General features: G+C 37.1%; 1 protein-coding gene across 3 annotated transcripts in view; it reads right to left on the bottom strand.

The window, feature by feature from the left end:
* Positions 1–17,811, bottom strand: part of si:dkey-197c15.6 (putative nuclease HARBI1) — a 64,769-nt gene that overhangs the window by 21,520 nt on the left and 25,438 nt on the right. For 2 of the 3 annotated variants that reach the window (XM_053611273.1, XM_053611271.1), the window contains exon 2: positions 16,125–16,225. In XM_053611273.1, the coding sequence (XP_053467248.1) occupies positions 16,125–16,225 (101 nt within the window). Of the gene's footprint in view, positions 1–14,534; positions 16,226–17,811 lie in introns of those variants that run through there. The other variant, XM_053611270.1, reaches the window with a different exon arrangement.

Below are 17,811 nucleotides of genomic sequence, written 5' to 3'. Positions count from 1 at the left end.
AAATCAGACACAGAGATAGTGTGAAAAGATTTAGATTTAGAAATTATAACGGTGATCAAACTGACTGGAACTACCTGTGCAATAAACAGTTATAATTCACACATTCCTGCCAATCAGTATCCAGTATTCACACTGACTTAAGAGTTATAATGACCTTACAATATGTATTGCTTTATTCCAAAGCCGCAGTGCAAAGAAACCTCTTCACGGCTAATGCTACTGAGATGGAGGTCGAGGGGACCATGAAAAGGTGGCATCAGACCGAGAGTGTGGGCACAAAAGGAAGGTATCTAGGGTGGTTTAACTGTGGTGTGTGTTTTGGTTTTTTTTTTTGCGCTATTTGTTAATTTGTTAAAAGGTTCATATTGTAGTATATTTTTAATTGTTTTTAAAAGTTCTTACTGTTTTTAAGTGGTTGAATTTGTGTGTGTGTGTGTGTTGGTAGCTGGGTGGGTATACAGTTGTGGTCGAAAGTTTATATACCCCTTGCAGAACCTACAAAATCTTAATAAACTTAACAAAATAAGATTGATCATAAAAATCCCATGTTGTTGTTTATTTAGTCCTGTCCTGAATAAACTATTTCACATAACAGATGTTTACATATAGTCCACAAGATAATAGATGAGTTTATAAAAATTACCCCGTTCAAAAGTTTACACACGCTTGATTCTTGTGTGTCACCGTGTGTCGTTACCTGGTTGAACCACGACTGTGTTTATGTTTTGTGATAGTTTTTCATGACTCCCTTGTTTGTCCTGAGCAGTTAAACTGCCCATTGTTCTTCAGAAAACTCCTCCAGGTCCTGCAAATTCTTTGCTTTTCCAGCATCTTCTGCATGTTTGAGCTCTTTCCAACAACGGTTATATGATGTTGAGATCCATCTTTTCACAGTGAGGACAACTGAGGGACTCGTACACAACTATTACATAAGGTGCAAATATTCACTGATTCAATGAATCACTTGTTAATACAGTGATTTGTCACCATCTACTGGCGGATTTAGTTTCATATATAAAATTGTCATTTCATTGTTTTCCCAACTTTTATTTCTATTTTCAGAATATGTAATTTATAGATAAAATTGAAAACATTATTCTCATAACATTATTTATGTAATTTCAGTTTAAATGCGTTCATGCCACCTCTGAGCTGTATTAAATAGTCTGTGTAAATACTTCTAAATGCCGATTCAGATGCAGCTTCAGTGCCACTGCAGTGAAAAGATCTATTTTGTTGATACTGATTTCCCTATAGTGTCCTATTATTATGTTAAGTTCTTTGTCCGATACCAGTCACAGAACCAGAATTTGGACGCTGCACTGGCTGATTTCCTCTCGTCCGAGCTCGGGAAGAAGTCAGACTGACACCATCGTTCAGTGAAAGGTTCTTAGTTTAATGATACAGAAAGCATAGTATATATACACACATAAATATTGATCAAGAATTATATTAGAATTGATCAAATCAAAACATCTATTACGTATGTTTGAGTGATATAAGATCTACAAGACGTGTAGTCTACCAGATAATAAGAGAAGTAGAAGAACCGAGAGAGTGAGTGAGGACGAAAGGCGGGGTGATTAGGAATGCTCATAACAGCACATACCAAGAACACAAAACAATTTAGTTCTGGTACATCATGACACAAACAGAGACCTTCAGAATTGAGACAGAGATCATGCCTGAAACTTATCATATTATAAATGCATTTATTGATTAAATTGAATAATTTGACATGAAAGATGATGCATACATTTAATAAGGCTAGAAAAAAATTGCTCTTATAAAGGTAAAAAAAAAAATGCCCCTTGAAATAAATTTAAGGGGACAGATATCATCCCTTAATGGAAAAGTTTATTTCTGTCACTGATACACAACATTGATTGTATGTGCATATGTAGAAATAGTGAATACTAAAGACCATTGTCTTTGTGAATTGGCTATTTTATAGAAATCTATTGCGTATTAAATATCTGCATGAGTATTAAAATAAATAAATATGTAAGCAATTAATAGATGTTCTACAATATGTAACTAAGTTTTTATAAATAATTGAGAGGGGTGCCCTTTTTCTCCCCACTTGAGCATCTGCCCCCCCAATATGCAAGGCCCTGCTAAACATGTTTGAAGTGAAATCAGATCAAGTAAAGAAGTCTGAGTTGCATAAATATTCATTAATGTATGTTTTACTCAACATGGATGTATGTTAAATCATTGTTGACTAATTTATTTTTGTTAGCTTTTTTTATACGCAATGGGGAACGAATGGAGCAGTGCTAGTTGAGGTAAGTTATATTGTAAGATATATTGATATAAGATATATTGTATTATAGTTTGTCTATTAATTGCCTATTTATTCAGTGCATAATTAATGTCAGATATCTTTAGTGAATGTAACTGTCCATAGTTGTTCTATGAACTGAATTTTGTCTTTTTTCCTGTATTTTTCAAAAGAATTTCAAAACTGATTTGAGGTAAATTATGTTAATCTTGGCTTTTTGGCACTGTGAAAATATAGGCAATACAAGGAAGACATTGTGCTAACGTTGTGAATACATTATTTTACAGCCTGAGTGTTAATTGAAAACTTATTGATGGGTAGTGTATACAAATAGAAAGCATATTGTTGTATCTAATGAAGCTTATATTTAGTACATGCAGTTATCAGTACAGTATTTGATTAGTTAAGATAGGCTTTGTTTTTGTTGTTGTTGTTGTTGTTGTTCTTTGAATGGATGATACACAAGTTTAAATCTATGTAAAATGCCATATTTTTGTAACTTGTTAAAAAAAACAGTTCAGGTTCATTTAATTTAGGTATATTTGATTAGGGTTAGATCTACGCTGTGCCGTAGAGTAGATCACCAGGAGTAGGATCAAGCACCCCTGATTTAAATGATTTAGTTATCAGTGCATTTAAAAAAAGTGTAATATATGTATTATATTAGTAATATGTATGTGCCATTATTTTCATCTCATGTCTTTATAAGTCAGCTGTATTGATTTTTAGTGTCCTTGGAGAGGGGGAAGAAGCGAGCAATAGCAGGAATTATCCACACCCAACCCCAAGTACAAGTGCAAATGGCCCATAACCCTAGGCCCACACAAACCCAAAGTGTGGAGGCCATTAAACTGAACTACCCAAAATATATTTCAAATGAAACTGCACGAAAAGTTTACAAAAACAAGAGACTTACAGAAAATCTAGAGACTCTACTTGCAGACCTCCATAAGGTTGGCAGCACCAGCAACCTGATTTTTTACATGAATAAACCCCATGCATGGCACAGGGCCATAATTTCAAATTTTCCCTCTGCTGAAAGAAAAGGCATCTGTGGGGGGTTCCAGCTAAAAAATAAAAAAAATGAGGAAGGCACAACAACTGTCAGCATCAACATATAAAAGATGTGTAAACTGTAAATAAAAACAGAATGCAATGATTTTCAAATCTCATAAACCCATATTTTATTCACAAGAGAACATATCAACTGTTTACACTGAGAAAATGTACCATTTGTAATGGGAAAATAAGGTAATTTTGAATTTGACGGCAGCAACATGTCTCAAAAAAGATTGGTGAACCTCTGCCCATCTTTACTTCTGAGAGACTCTGCTTCTCTAAGATACACTTTTTATACCCAAAAATTATACCATGTATACAAGTTGTGGGACCCTTGCTGCAGAAAGGATAAAGGCAAAGAAAAAAATAATAATGCATGGCCACTTAGGACTTCCATAGGATTGGGTTCAGCAACAAAAAATTCTTTGTGTTTTTGAAGAGGATGAATCCTGCAACTTGTTCGCCAGTTACTTATTGACCCGTGGATCTCCCCTTCCACCCAACTATTATCACCTCTCAGAAGTGCTTCTCATTGAGTAAAATGCTTTTGCCTCCACTGCGATGTCATAGACTGCAAATATGTACAAATAACTTGACCTGGAAAGAATTTATATGACTCTCCAAGTTTTATGCTTCTGCTCTTCCCCTTCAAGTTGATGAGGCAAAAGAAAGATTACTTAAAGATGATAATTGCTTATTAATCACCCAGTACATTTGCATGTGAAAGCTATTGAAGCTGCAGTAAGTGAGCATATGCATTTTACTCCCTGGATTGCCCAATTAAACAAACTGCATTCCTTTTCTTAAAAAAAAAGTTTTTTTTTTTTAAAAAAGTTAGTGGTACTTTCACTAACTTAAAAAAAAAAAAAAAATTTGGTCACAATTGTAACTGGTGGGACAGTGAAATAGGTCAGTAAGAAATGATCAGTTGCCAATTATCAGACCTATTATAAAATTGCAAACAATATAGTAAAATTTTTTCCTCTAGAATGAACAATATTCGTTCAATGTTCTGAAGATCGAAAAAGTCAAACTGCATTTGGAATAGGCAGTGATTTGAGTCAATGTAAAATAATGTTACAAAGCATTCCTTTATTTTTTCATCTACAGTTAAATAAAAGTTAAACTGGAAAATTAAATGGTAGGCTATAAAAATGCACCTATTTATGGGAATTGCTTGATCTAAATATTCTACACAACGAATAAAAATCACAAACATGACACTTGTGAATGAAACAATTTTATATATTAAATTTAAAATATATAATATAGTTGTCTTGAATATCTCTGCAAGTCATCAAAAATATAAATGGGGTGTGCATCAACTGAAAGCATGCTGTCAGAATTAAAATTGAAAGTAGCATTTTTGTATTTAGTTACTCCTGTTTCTGAATAAATAAGCATTATATCATCAAATCACAAGTTTGTTATGAAAAACATAATAATTGTTGGAATTATACGAATGAATAACAATAACTTGCTAATAGTCCATCACCTGAATCTTTCTAATTGGCATGGGCCTCCAGTCAGTGTTGTTCAGCCAGAATTCATTCAATTCATTCATTTATACCTTGATGAACTTTCTACAGTGGGAAAAAAAAACCCATCTCATTTTTTTTTTTTTTTTTTTTTTTTTAAAAACAGTTAGTTGAGCTGAGGCTCAAACCCCAGTCACTTGGCACAGTAAGCCTGCATGTTACAGCCGCACTAACAAGCACACATACAACATCATGTTAATTTAAATACTATAGTTATTACCCCTGTACTCAATGAAGCTCACTTTACAATTGAAATAATCTTGTAATTTAAAAACTTGTTTAAATTAGGTTTATTATAAATTTTGATTAGAAACGTAATATTTTTATGTGAACCATTCGACCAAGCATTCCATTTTTATTGTACTGTGTTCAGCTACGGTATGTTGCTCCATGCGCCACCTGATGGTTATTGTGTGAAGCACAACAAATGAATTAAAATTCTTAGAACCGTGCCTGCAAAATACCACATGATCACACATGACAAACCGCGTGATGCTGCGTGAAAAAACACGCATTCTTAAAGGCCACATCTGTAGGTCCACAAAGTTTCGTTCCGATAGGTCATTGTTTACTTTGTGTAATAGCTGCTGAAATTGGATTGGCCGATGGCGGCCATGTTTTTCAACATGCGTGAATGTCCATATAGACAATGATGGCAGCTGAGACAAAGACAATGTATGCAAATGTCATACATTTTGAAAAGAGAAATGTATGAAACGATTTCCTAGTCACAGCCAATTTCATGTTTTTTGGTATTATAGTGTCAACATGTGGCAAAACCGCACCAACTTTTCAGACCAACCAAAGATTCACCAGTTACATAAGCATGCCAAGCTTGGTGCAGATATCTCATTTTGTTCAAGAGTTATATTTATTTACATAAAATTTGCCATGCCTACTTATGACGTTTTCATATACCGTAGTTGCAAGTTCAAACATTTTTTGATAACTTTTGATATTGAGACTCCATAGAATCGCTTGGCAACCTAGCCAAAACCTAGGACTAATTTGCAAAAGTAGGTTTTATGAAAAATCCAAGATAGCAGAATATTTTTATAGGTGGAAATGAAATTGAAGGTATACGTTTTGTTTGGTTTGAGCCAAGGATTACCAAAGTAGTATAAAGTAGTATAAAGCCCTTGACTCTACGACAAATGGTCTAGGAGTTATGAGCAGTTTGGGGTTTTTGATCGCTGTAGCACCCCCTATTGACCAATTTGGCAGAGTCCATGGTTCTGAGAAGCGAGCAATACTATTACCATATGACCAAGTTTCAAGTCTCTAGGCCTTAGGGTTTGATCTGCCCGATCAGTTTTATGGCGGAATAATAATAAAAATCATAACAATTACAATAGGGTTTCAGCGCTAAGCGCTTGAACCCCTAATAATAATAATAATAACACTAACAAATACAATAGGTGCCTATGCACCTTCGGTACTTGGCCCCTAATAATAAGCCACAATTTGATGACAAGCCATTAAATCATTATAGCCTATCGATACACCTACTGTTTGGAGATGAGTGGGGAAATTGAAGGCGATGGGATGGTTTAGCGCCATCTTTAATCCTGACAGTCTGACATGTCCTGTCAAAGTCCTCCAGCTTGAAGTGCTCACTGCACAGTACAGGGGACTCACTTGCGGAAACATCTTCCCTTCTTACAGCTCCTTCCCACTGCCTCAACTGTTTATCTTTTGGAAACTGTCGTGACGAACCGACAGCCGGCGTACAAGATACTAAAATCGCTCCTCCCCTGACTGCCACACTGGCGTTGAAGAGACGGCCCCGCTTCAATGTTTTGGACAGTCGGAAAGCACATGGTGACATTGACATATGATCCTGCGGTCAATGCGGCATCTGGGTATGTCTATGGTACCACTAGCATGGCTTGGAAAACATGAGTAATTTGAAACAAGTTGGCCCAAAGCCATTTTCTTGTCCTGGCTTATGCATCATGTTTGCAAAAACCGATATGCAACAGTGAATTGTGACTCCAGCATTTCAGTGCTCATTAAATCCAGTAGTGCTGTCACTTTCCTTGCATCCAAAAAAGGTCTCATTGCCAGGGTCCAATACATCCAAAGCTGTCATGTATTTGCTATTACATTTGCACAACCATTTCTCAGAGAATAGAGTCAATAATGTTAAAAAAACAGACACTTCGTTCACTTTGCACTGACCAAGACTCTCATTCACGTTACACAACGATTTGCTAAAAGCGGAAATGTTTCGATAGACTTGGAAAATTGTACTTGTCATAAGGAATTGGGAAAACTTACGCTTGTCAAGCATAGATTTGATTAGACTTATTTTTCTTGGTTAATAAATGCCGAGACATCCCAAATATAATTTAATGCACAGTGCATCCGGAAAGTATTCACAGCGCTTCACTTTTTCCACATTTTGTTATGTTACAGTCTTATTCCAATATGGATTAAATTCATTATTTTCCTCAAAATTCTACAAACAATACCCCATAATGACAACGTGAAAGAAGTTTGTTTGAAATCTTTGCAAATTTATGAGTATGATGCTACAAGCTTGGCACACCTATTTTTGGGCAGTTTCTCCCATTCTTCTTTGCAGGACCTCTCAAGTTCCATCAGGTTGGATGGGGAGCATCAGTGCACAGCCATTTTCAGATCTCTCCAGAGATGTTCAATCGGGTTCAAGTCTGGGCTCTGGCTGGGCCACTCAAGGACATTCATAGAGTTCTCCTGTAGCCACTCCTTTGTTATCTTGGCTGTGTGCTTAGGGTCGTTGTCCTGTTGGAAGATGAACCTTCACCCCATTCTGAGGTCCAGAGCGCTCTGGAGCAGGTTTTCATCAAGGATGTCTCTGTACATTGCTGTATTCATCTTTTGCCTCGATCCTGACAAGTCTCCCAGTTCCTGCTGCTGAAAAACATCCCCACAGCACGATGCTGCCACCACCATGCTTCACTGTAGGGAATTGGTCAGGTGATGAGTGGTGCCTGGTTTCCTCCAGACATGATGCTTGCCATTCAGGCCAAAGAGTTCAATCTTTGTCTTGGTCTTGGTCTGAGAGTACTCCAAGCAGGATGTCATGTGCCTTTTACTGAGGAGTGGCTTCTGTCTGGCCACTCTACCATACAGGCCTGATTGGTGGAGTGCTGCAGAGATGGTTGTTCTTCTGGAAGGTTCTCCTCTCTCCACAGAGACACGCTGGAGCTCTGTCAGAGTGACCATCGGGTTTTTGGTCACCTCCCTGACTAAGGCCTTTCTCCCCCGATCGCTCAGTTTGGCCAGGCAGCCAGCTCTTGGAAGAGTCCTGGTGGTTCTAAACTTCTTCCATTTACGGATGATGGAGGCCACTGTGCTCATTGGGACCTTCAATGCTGCAGAAATGTTTCTGTACCCCTCCCCAGATCTGTGCCTTGATACAATCCTGTCTCGGAGGTCTACAGACAATTCCTTGGACTTCATGGCTTGGTTTGTGCTCTGACATGCATTGTTAACTGTGGGACCTTATATAGACAGGTGTGTGCCTTTCCATATCATGTCCAATCAACTGAATTTACCACAGGTGGACTCCAATTAAGTTGTAGAAACATCTCAAGGATGATCAGTGGAAACAGGAGGCACCTGAGCTCAATTTTGAGTGTCATGAGAAAGGCTGTGAATACTTATGTACATGTGCTTTTTTTTGTTTTTTATTTTTAATAAATTTGCAAAGATTTCAAACAAACTTCTTTCACATTGTCATTATGGGGTATTGTTTGTAGAATTTTGAGGAAAATAATGAATTTAATCCATTTTGGAATAAGGCTGTAACATAACAAAATGTGGAAAAAGTGAAGCGCTGTGAATGCTTTCCGGATTCACTGTACATGAAATGTGTATAAAGTTTTTTTTAATTGTGGAGATGAATTTTTCTGTTTTCAACCCCATCTCTTAGCCTTTCTTGTGCTCGAGGTCAAAAATCTGTTACCAAAGCTCATTTTTAAATACTGAAACGGCCAGGCGCACTTCGTGCACTAACTGTGCGTGTGACAAATCATGTGTAACATTCTGCATTTTAATTTCCATTCTACATTTAATGCGTGTATTTTAATAACATAGACAAAATAAAGGCAAAATGTAGAATTTGTACAGTAACAATATCATATGGAGCAGGGTCTAATGACAACCTTCACAGCTATATTAGAGTTGTACATCCAACAGTGCAGTGAGTGTGATTTGTTTGGAATGGTTTGAGTTTTGGATAGTTCACTATAAATTAAACGCTCAATACACATGGGTAATAATGTTTGATATTTTTACATTATTTAAGGTTTTATGCCAAGCATAATCCAAAATGATGTGCAGTTAAAGGCTTAGTATAATTACATTGAATAATTGAAATTATATATGTGCACACAGACTAAGGTCTAAATATTACTAAATTTGGCTGAATTATAAAAGCCAGAAGTCGTACTAAATTAAGAGCCGTTTGGGAGCCAAAACCTATGGAGTTAAATTTATGCCAAAACTAAACAAATAAATATACCATTTCCTTTGCTTTGCAAAGGAAAAATCGACTCTCAAACAAACAGAAAGCGATTTTCTCCAAATGCGTCGGCTCGATTTTCTCATAAACACAGCTAAGCAACTTCCTCTTCCAAACCAACAGATGCCGCTATCGGTCAATTTGCACTAGTCTCCTGGGAGAAGCATTACAACAAACATTACATTACACCACAATAGAGGGCAGTAAATAAATGTTTTAATTTTTAATTTATATTTTTATTTAAATTTTTATGCAAAGAAATAACAATAGCGCGTAGAAACAGCTTTCAATCATACACACACAATATACAGGCTATAATTCCAAGCAATTGTATACACAAACAGTAACAGTAGCTACTGCCAAGTATATACACACACACACACACACACACATATATATACATTATATATATATATATATATATTTATATATACACACACACACACACACACACACACAGTCACGATTTCCCCTCAAGCTAGCGCTGTAGCATGCAGCATGCTCGGAAACCTTTCTGTGACACTGACTTTGTTTACTTTTGACATTTGTTATGGTTTATGTCCTGTCTCCGCCCATCTATTGCCATTGGGGGTTAGCGCCATTAGTCTCAGCTGTTTTGTGTTTCACCTCGATTACGTTTGTTATTTAAACCCCTCATGTATCTTGTACGTCGCAAAGTATTACATGAGATTTCCGTATACCAAGCGTTTGTTTCTCGGTTCAAGTGTTATTGTTTTGATCTTGATCTCATTTTCGATTTCTGTTTTTCCTCGTTTATGCCTCTTTGCCGATCGCCTGACCAATTGCCTGTTTTTTGACCACGCTATTGTCTCATGATTTGGGTTTGTCTGCCTGCCTCTCTATAATAAAAGCTCTTATCTGCACTTGCATCTGTCCTAACCTCCAATACGTTCAGTTACATCACACACACACACACACACACAAACACAGTGGGGGAATGTATTGAACATGTCAACATTTTTTTTTCAGTAAATTTATTTCCAATGAGGCTATTCACATTTTCACCAGACTTTGGTATTAGCTCAAGAAGTACGGAAAAATAAAGAATTCACAACATTAAAGTCCATAAATAAAGTTATACATAATAAAGTGGAATGACAAAGGAAAAAAGTATTGAACACGCTAAGAAAAAGCAGTTCTCCAAGGCAAGGTAAGGCAAGGAACCAGCTGAAATCAGTAAGTAATTATACCTCCTATCTATGCAAATTAATATCAGAGGGGTTAGTAAATTGATGGTCTATTAAAAGGCTTTTTGTTACCTAGGGGTGTTCGAGCCCAGAAGGGAAGGGCCATACAAGGTTGGCCCCCTAAGCCAGATTAGATCTACAGCAGGATGAAACAGATTCTAGTTCCTCAAGTGAGGCCGAAGGTGTTTGATGAGCCATGCCCTGGGTGTAAGTGTTGGCCTAACCTCTCCCCAAGGGTGGCCCCCTGTGATATGCAAAGTATCTGGGTTGAAGAGAAACATTGCTAAGACATCCACTGAGAAAGGAAGTGATGGGCATTTCTATTTTTCTAATTTTTCTATTGAAATGTAATCAGTTGTGTGCCATTTTTCTGTTGAAATGTAATCAAGTGTGTGATTAGAGATAGGGTGATCACTGTGTGACTTATCATTGTAATCAAACTGAGAAAATTATTTTTTATTAATGTTTACCTATACCTGTATCAACTATATGGGCTTAATCAACTTTGCACTCTACATAACAGTGACAAACACAGGCAAGCACTGAACCAAATTCATGCTCACATTTACGAAAACTGTTTTGAATTTTGTGGTTAGGGAAAGGGAGACAGAATATTGTACTCTTTTCTAGCCAATGGTGTAGGCTTCAGGCCTATTACCTGAAGACACTTAACATAGAAACAGATACTCACATATTCAATTGGAGAAAGAAAAATAAGACACCAGCCGTGAGTGAGAAGAAGCAAGGGTCCAGGTTTATTCGTTCCGTTCCACCACACGAGATCCCCACAGTTTGAGACGCCCCAAAATGCGATCTAAAAAACCAGAGCTGAAGCTCTTCTATTTATACAGTTTTCTTAGGGTCAAGATGACCCAGACATCAATATGTTTATAGTTAGCTATCCCGGAACACCATTATGTACATCAATTCCCACTGTTGAGCGACCCTTATCACGCAGGTGCAGTTCCGGTTCCAAAATATATTTTGTCTTGTTTCACTCTTTAAAAATAACTTGACCTTGTCTGTGTCGCTTCCTGACTGGATTTTCGTCGAGAACGGTCACTTTCAAACACACCATCTCTACATTATGAGTAAATTTTATGTTTGTTCTACATTTCTTTTTTTGTTTACAGTGCTTGCATGTACATTACCCTATAATAGTTTTTCATGAAACAGAATATGAAACAGATTAATTTCTGTTTTCTGTGTGTGTGTGTCTCTTAGTTGACCTTCTGCCTGCGTGCAGACGTACTCCACCTACGCTCTGAGACCTGCCGCACTTAATCAAATACATGTATTGTTATCCCCCTGCGCCTTGCTTATCTGTGTGTTGTGTCTTAGGTGAACATCCGTTCATACAGTCCTTCAGCCCAGTGAATTCTCAATAAGATTACATATTACTCATACTACGTCTCCCTCATGTTTATTTCATGTATATTTTATATACAACAATGGTGAAAGGACAGGTTTGTTTCTGGAATCCATGAGAGGGAGGTTTCAGGATTTGGTCATTGGTAGATGGCTGACGTGATCATACATTGATCACTAGTTAGTGTAAATGAAGTGACTGATAAAGTGTAATCAATATGTATAACCAACATTTATAATCATTACATAGAAGCATAATCTAATAATCAATTTTAGTTAACAAGCTTAATCTGTATGTATAATCAATATTTAGAAGCATAATCAAAAACAGTAGAACACTTTTTAATCAAGTTATATTCTAGTTGTGTATCGAGTTAGATGTATTCTGTGTTTTACTGTACAGTAATTGTTTTTCTGTATCATCCTTCACCTTTCTGCACAGCAATAAATTTGCATTAGACATTCGCTGAATATGGTTTTTTTAAGTAAACAACCTTGAGGTCCAATACCAATTAACGAGTTAGGATAGGGCCTCAGGAAGGGAAGCAGATATCAGCTAGGACGGCATATAGAAGCAGACAGAAGCTCATTGAGAGATAAGAAGGGAGTTTTGGTCAGAGAAAAACAAAAATCAACGAGTCTGTCTGAGTGAAACCTTTTTTTTTTTTTTTTTTGTTACATTTTTTTAACAGAGACCTTGTCCTCAAAACAACTAACAACTAACTGTGCATGCTCCACAAATGTAAGATGATATATAGACATGAATAATTAACTGTGGTGAAGAAAATTGGACTGCTTTTAATGAGAAAAGGTAAAACCCCGCCTAATATGAGTTCGCTGTGGAGAAAGGTATAATAAAGGCTGTGTATGTTTGCATAATTTAGATTTTCACTTTATTGTTTCAACAAAGTTTGATTACTTTTTTGGCATCTACAAGCTCTCTGTCTCTGAAGTTTTTTGACTTAGGCTGGAAAGATTTTTTTCCATGACACCAGGTGTAATTACAAACAATTTCAACTTCAATGTTAAGGAACGAAAAGTTTATGAAATGTTTGGGTTTTATTTATTGCAAAAATAATAAAAGCAACCATTTTCATTGGCTATACTGACTATCATATTTTCCATGTACCTAGGTTATAGTTATAACAAAACTGAGAGTTTCCTGAAGATATCTAGTATCCACTAACAAGGTACTCAGAAATGCATTTTCATGAATAGCCTTTTCAGCTGTAGTTTTTACATCTGTGTCCATGTATCTGAACATGCAAGATTGTTCTGCACAAGTATTTGCACAAACCTCTTCATACTTGCATATAAGGTGTCCACTAGCCAACAAACATGCACCTAATGCTCATGTTAACTACCCCAACACTTTAGTTAACTTATTAATAAGAACTGATATTTTTTAGCTTTATTTCATATTTATTTATAATCATATTACTCTGTGTATACAAGGGATGTCATGATACCAAAAATCTAGTAGTCGGTACCGATACCACCAAAAGTACACGATACTTGATACCAAAGTCGATACCACGGTGTGGTATAAAAATAAAATTAAAAAAGTAAAATAAAAAACTCTCCTGGAGGACATCCTCCTCTGGCTGACACTGGCAAAAGGGGGGGGGGGGTATTTTAGTTATCAAACACTGTCTGATAATAAGTGGACGTGCACTCCTAAACGCGTGCGTGCGTGCATGTGTGTGTGTGTGCGCGCGCGTTTAGGAGTGCATGTGTGTGTGAACCACGGCATTCACAATGTGAAGCAGGCGGAGGCTGCTCTCAATAGGATCATAATTCAGAGCGTGAGACAGAAGGGCGGTGCAGCGCTGCAGGGCTCTACGGTAACAATTTCTTTTAAGAGCACTTGTGCTCCCAATTACAAAAATTTAGGGGCACAGTCAAAAACTTAGGAGCATGGTTGAAGTTTAGTTTAGTTTTGTTTTGTTTTTTTAGAGATGGTGATGTTAATGAGAAAACTTGAACTTGTTAATTATGACAGAATTTAGGAACATAGTTTGAGCCATGACAAATTAATTTACCTTCTGATAAACTAAATTTTATATTTTTAGTTAATTTTACAGGCTGTATGCACAAAACAACAACCGTTAACCTGTTCCACCTTGTAAACAAATACAAAAAACCACAATGTTCAGTCTTTGAAATCTGCTCCTCTTAAATATATTTAAAGCTACACTATTAGCCATTTTCCACTGTCATGGTTCTGGGCTGGAGCCAGTTCTCAAACTGCTCTGTGTATATTTTGTATATAGCTGAATAATCTTATATTTCAGGAGCATATGGAACCAAAATGGTCGCAATTTCGAGCCTTAGTGCAGTGGTCCTCTAACTGGGGGCCACCAGATATGCCAGGGGGGCCGCACAGAAATTCTAGAACATTATTTTTAACAAAATTAATTTTATCTGTATGTAAGTTGGGATTGTCAACCATTGAACTATGAACTTTGAACAATTAAATAAATTATAAACAGCACACTAAGACACACACCAAACAGAGACATACGTTCATATAATAATAATAATAATAATAATAATAATAATAATAATAATAATAATGAGTCTTTATTGGTCACATATACATTAGAGCACAGTGAAATTCTTTTCTTCGCATATTCCAGCATGTTAGGAGGTTGGGGTCAGAGCGCAGGGTCAGCCATGATACAGCGCCCCTGGAGCAGAGAGGTTTAAGGGCCTTGCTCAAGGGCCCAACAGTGGCAGCTTGGCAGTGCTGGGGCTAGAACCCCCGACCTTCCGATCCTTCACTGCTAAGCCACCACTGCCCCTATATACTAGTGTACTGTTAGCCACACACTGGTAAAACCTAAGACTATTTAAAATGGATAAGTTTTTAGATAGAGGACATAGTCTTTTAGCTGAGAAAGATAATATAGAAGAGCCTAGTGTGAAAAAAGGAAATTGTGAAATTTGACGACTCTAGGGGGCTACAAAGAGATACACCCTACATAAGGGGGGCCTCATACTGAAAATTTTAAGAACCACTGCATTAGAGTACACTGCCACACTATCACTAAAAATACTCAAAATGACCAATCATCCTTTTCTCCCCAATAAAACCAATAGATAAGCCAATAGATATATGAATCTAGAACGACTGACAATTGTATATGTGTTTTGAACTCTGTAATATTAACGGACCTCCTGAATGCCCTGCCCCCTTCTCTAATCTCACATTAAGTAATCTATTGTCTCCTCTCGATTTTCCCACTTGAAAGATGTGGCCTTCTCACTTTCTGTCAAGGTAAATGGGGGATGCATTGAGTTCATGAATGTGAAATAAACTCAATGAATGTATGTTTGACTTAGCTAGCATTAGACTATAGTGAACATCAGTTAACTTTATAAGATATTTTTGATAATTTTCTTTTATTAACCAAAATTAACTTTTTTGGAAAACTGCACTTTTATGGTCAAAAGTATAAAATGTGTGTCTGGGGGGTAAGGGTTTACAAATAATTTTAATGGTAATAACAATAAACAAAAACATTTCTACTTTCCTGCATGTAAACATTTCTAGTGTTTACATCCAACTTTTCTAGTGTCTTAACTAAAACAGAAACTGGTGGCTACTCTATAACCCTGTACACACCCACAACAATTTTTATTTTAGACAAGTTAATCTGTGAAAGGACTATATCGGCAGAACTATATATTATTGCTCCTCAGGTTGGCATTCTGAACTCGGGCTGATCAGTGGGAGTCAGACTACAGTTCCCATGTGCAATATCCTTCAAGATTCAAAAAAACTTCTTGTGTGAATTGTGATCATTTTGTTTGTGCCTCTTCTGAATGTCCTCAATGGTTTTCATTTCTTCTTGCTCCTCTTCATCCCCAGAATTCCCAAAACACATCTCTATCATGTCTTCTATTGCCTCTTCTGTGTCAACAAAGTTCTCCTGTTCCCCTTGCTTCATCTCTGGATCTGGGTGTAAATGCTCTAGAACCAGTTTGCCGGGTAATGGCACTGAAAATTTTTTTGAGATGTTGTGGAGAACACAGCAAGCAGTGATCGTGCGAGCTACGGGCTTGAGATTATCAACCAGAACAGCTCCAAGATTGTGCAAGCACCGGAAGCGGGTTTTCAAACAGCCTAAGACAAGTTGAGTTGATTTCCAAACCTGAGAATGAGCTGTGTTGAAACGTCTGGCTGCATCGGTCTTGATCCGGGAACTTTCCACAGGGCTCAGCACATGTTTAGCTTTACACAGACCTTTACCACCTGTGGATATAAGGATAAGGGTTGGGTCAGAAATATAGAGCGCACACACACACATGTATGCACACAGGCACACACACCCCCACCCCACCCCCCCACCCACCCACATTTTATACTCTGAATGCAAGCATTAGTTTAAATTCACTGATATGGTGGCAGACCAAACAGATTTATTAAAAGCATGAACATTTGAATAATTATTAGTGACATTAGGCTACATTTAGCTGACAGGACACGGGCTGAATGGCGATGCATGGTGGCCCATTCGGAGGTAGTTTATAACATCGCAATGCTTTAGCGTTGTGAACAAATAACTGGCTATCGCAAACATTACATGGAGCATAACGTTAGCTGGTTTCACGGACACAATGCCAGCTGCCTCAAACAAATATAATATAGGACCGTCTTTCAGGTGCTTCACCAAATTCCAGGCGTTTCCTCGCTTTGTTTGAAATGAACGATAGCATCGGTTGCACACCGGAAACCGATACTAGCTTTCTTCTCTTTTCCTCTCAACAAGTCGGGGCGGAGCTAAACTTAAAGCTAAGCTAATCTTTTGTAGTTTTTCCCATGTGCTTGTAGGCGTTCTTCTTCTTCCTCTTCTTCACCACTTGTGGACCGACTAAAACACTTGCGCATATTTGCTGCCCCCATCAGGTCTGGAAGAATCACAACCTCTGTATTTTCATTACAATCGGTACCAATGGAAATGCAGAAAAACAAGTACCGTCAAGTTTTAAGAATGTTGGTACTGACTTGGTACCGAAGTATCGGTTCTCGTGACATCCCTAATCTGTGGTGTTGCCTGCCCTGGGCTTTCAAGTAGTTAATTTTGTCAGTTATTTTTTTATTTAGTCTTATTCCTGTGTCAAATGTCCTTAATAAGTTTGATTAAATATGGTAAATTCTATGATTTTAAGTCAAATTTTAGTTGACTAAAAGTCTGGACATTTTGGTCTTATTTTAGTCTAGGTTTAGTTAATGAAAACTGGTGACATGTATAGCCATACAATTATTATTGATTAACATTTCAATCAATCTAGTCTAGCCAGTGGTGGAAATGGATGAGACATACTGTGGGGACTGTAGTTGCCCAACTATGCCTAACTGACTGTCTCTCTCTGCTCCAAACTCTTCTCTCTCTTTCTTGCCTTTTTTGACTATCAGCAAAAATAAGAGTGACAGCCTGTGTCAGTGTAATGAAAAAAATGACAGTGGTACAGTAATTTTCGTTAACGGAATTAACAGCCCTAAAAAAATGTTTTCTGTTTAATAAGCTAGCTAAGTTAGTTATCATTCATTCAATAATTCCTCTTTAACCACGTCTTGAAATTCATACGCATATTTAAAAATGTTGTGTCATGATGTACTGTTGATTAAGTAGTTAGGACTATGAAGACATGAAGTCATTAAAGAAACCGCCTGTCCCCCACATTCAGAGGACAGCGTGTAAGTGACCGAAGTGGAAAGAGCTAGAATGTCAGACTAGAAGGAGGGGTGTGGGGGTGTGGGGCAGTTAACATTCAACTAGTCAGTCATGTTAATAATAATAATAATTATAAACTTTATTTTATAAAGCGCCTTTAAAG

Source organism: Ictalurus furcatus, chromosome 23 (genome assembly GCF_023375685.1).
Source record: "Ictalurus furcatus strain D&B chromosome 23, Billie_1.0, whole genome shotgun sequence".
In the NCBI taxonomy this organism is placed as follows: domain Eukaryota; kingdom Metazoa; phylum Chordata; class Actinopteri; order Siluriformes; family Ictaluridae; genus Ictalurus; species Ictalurus furcatus.
The sequence above is the reverse complement of the archived record's forward strand: the minus strand, read 5'-3'. Positions and strand labels throughout refer to the sequence as shown.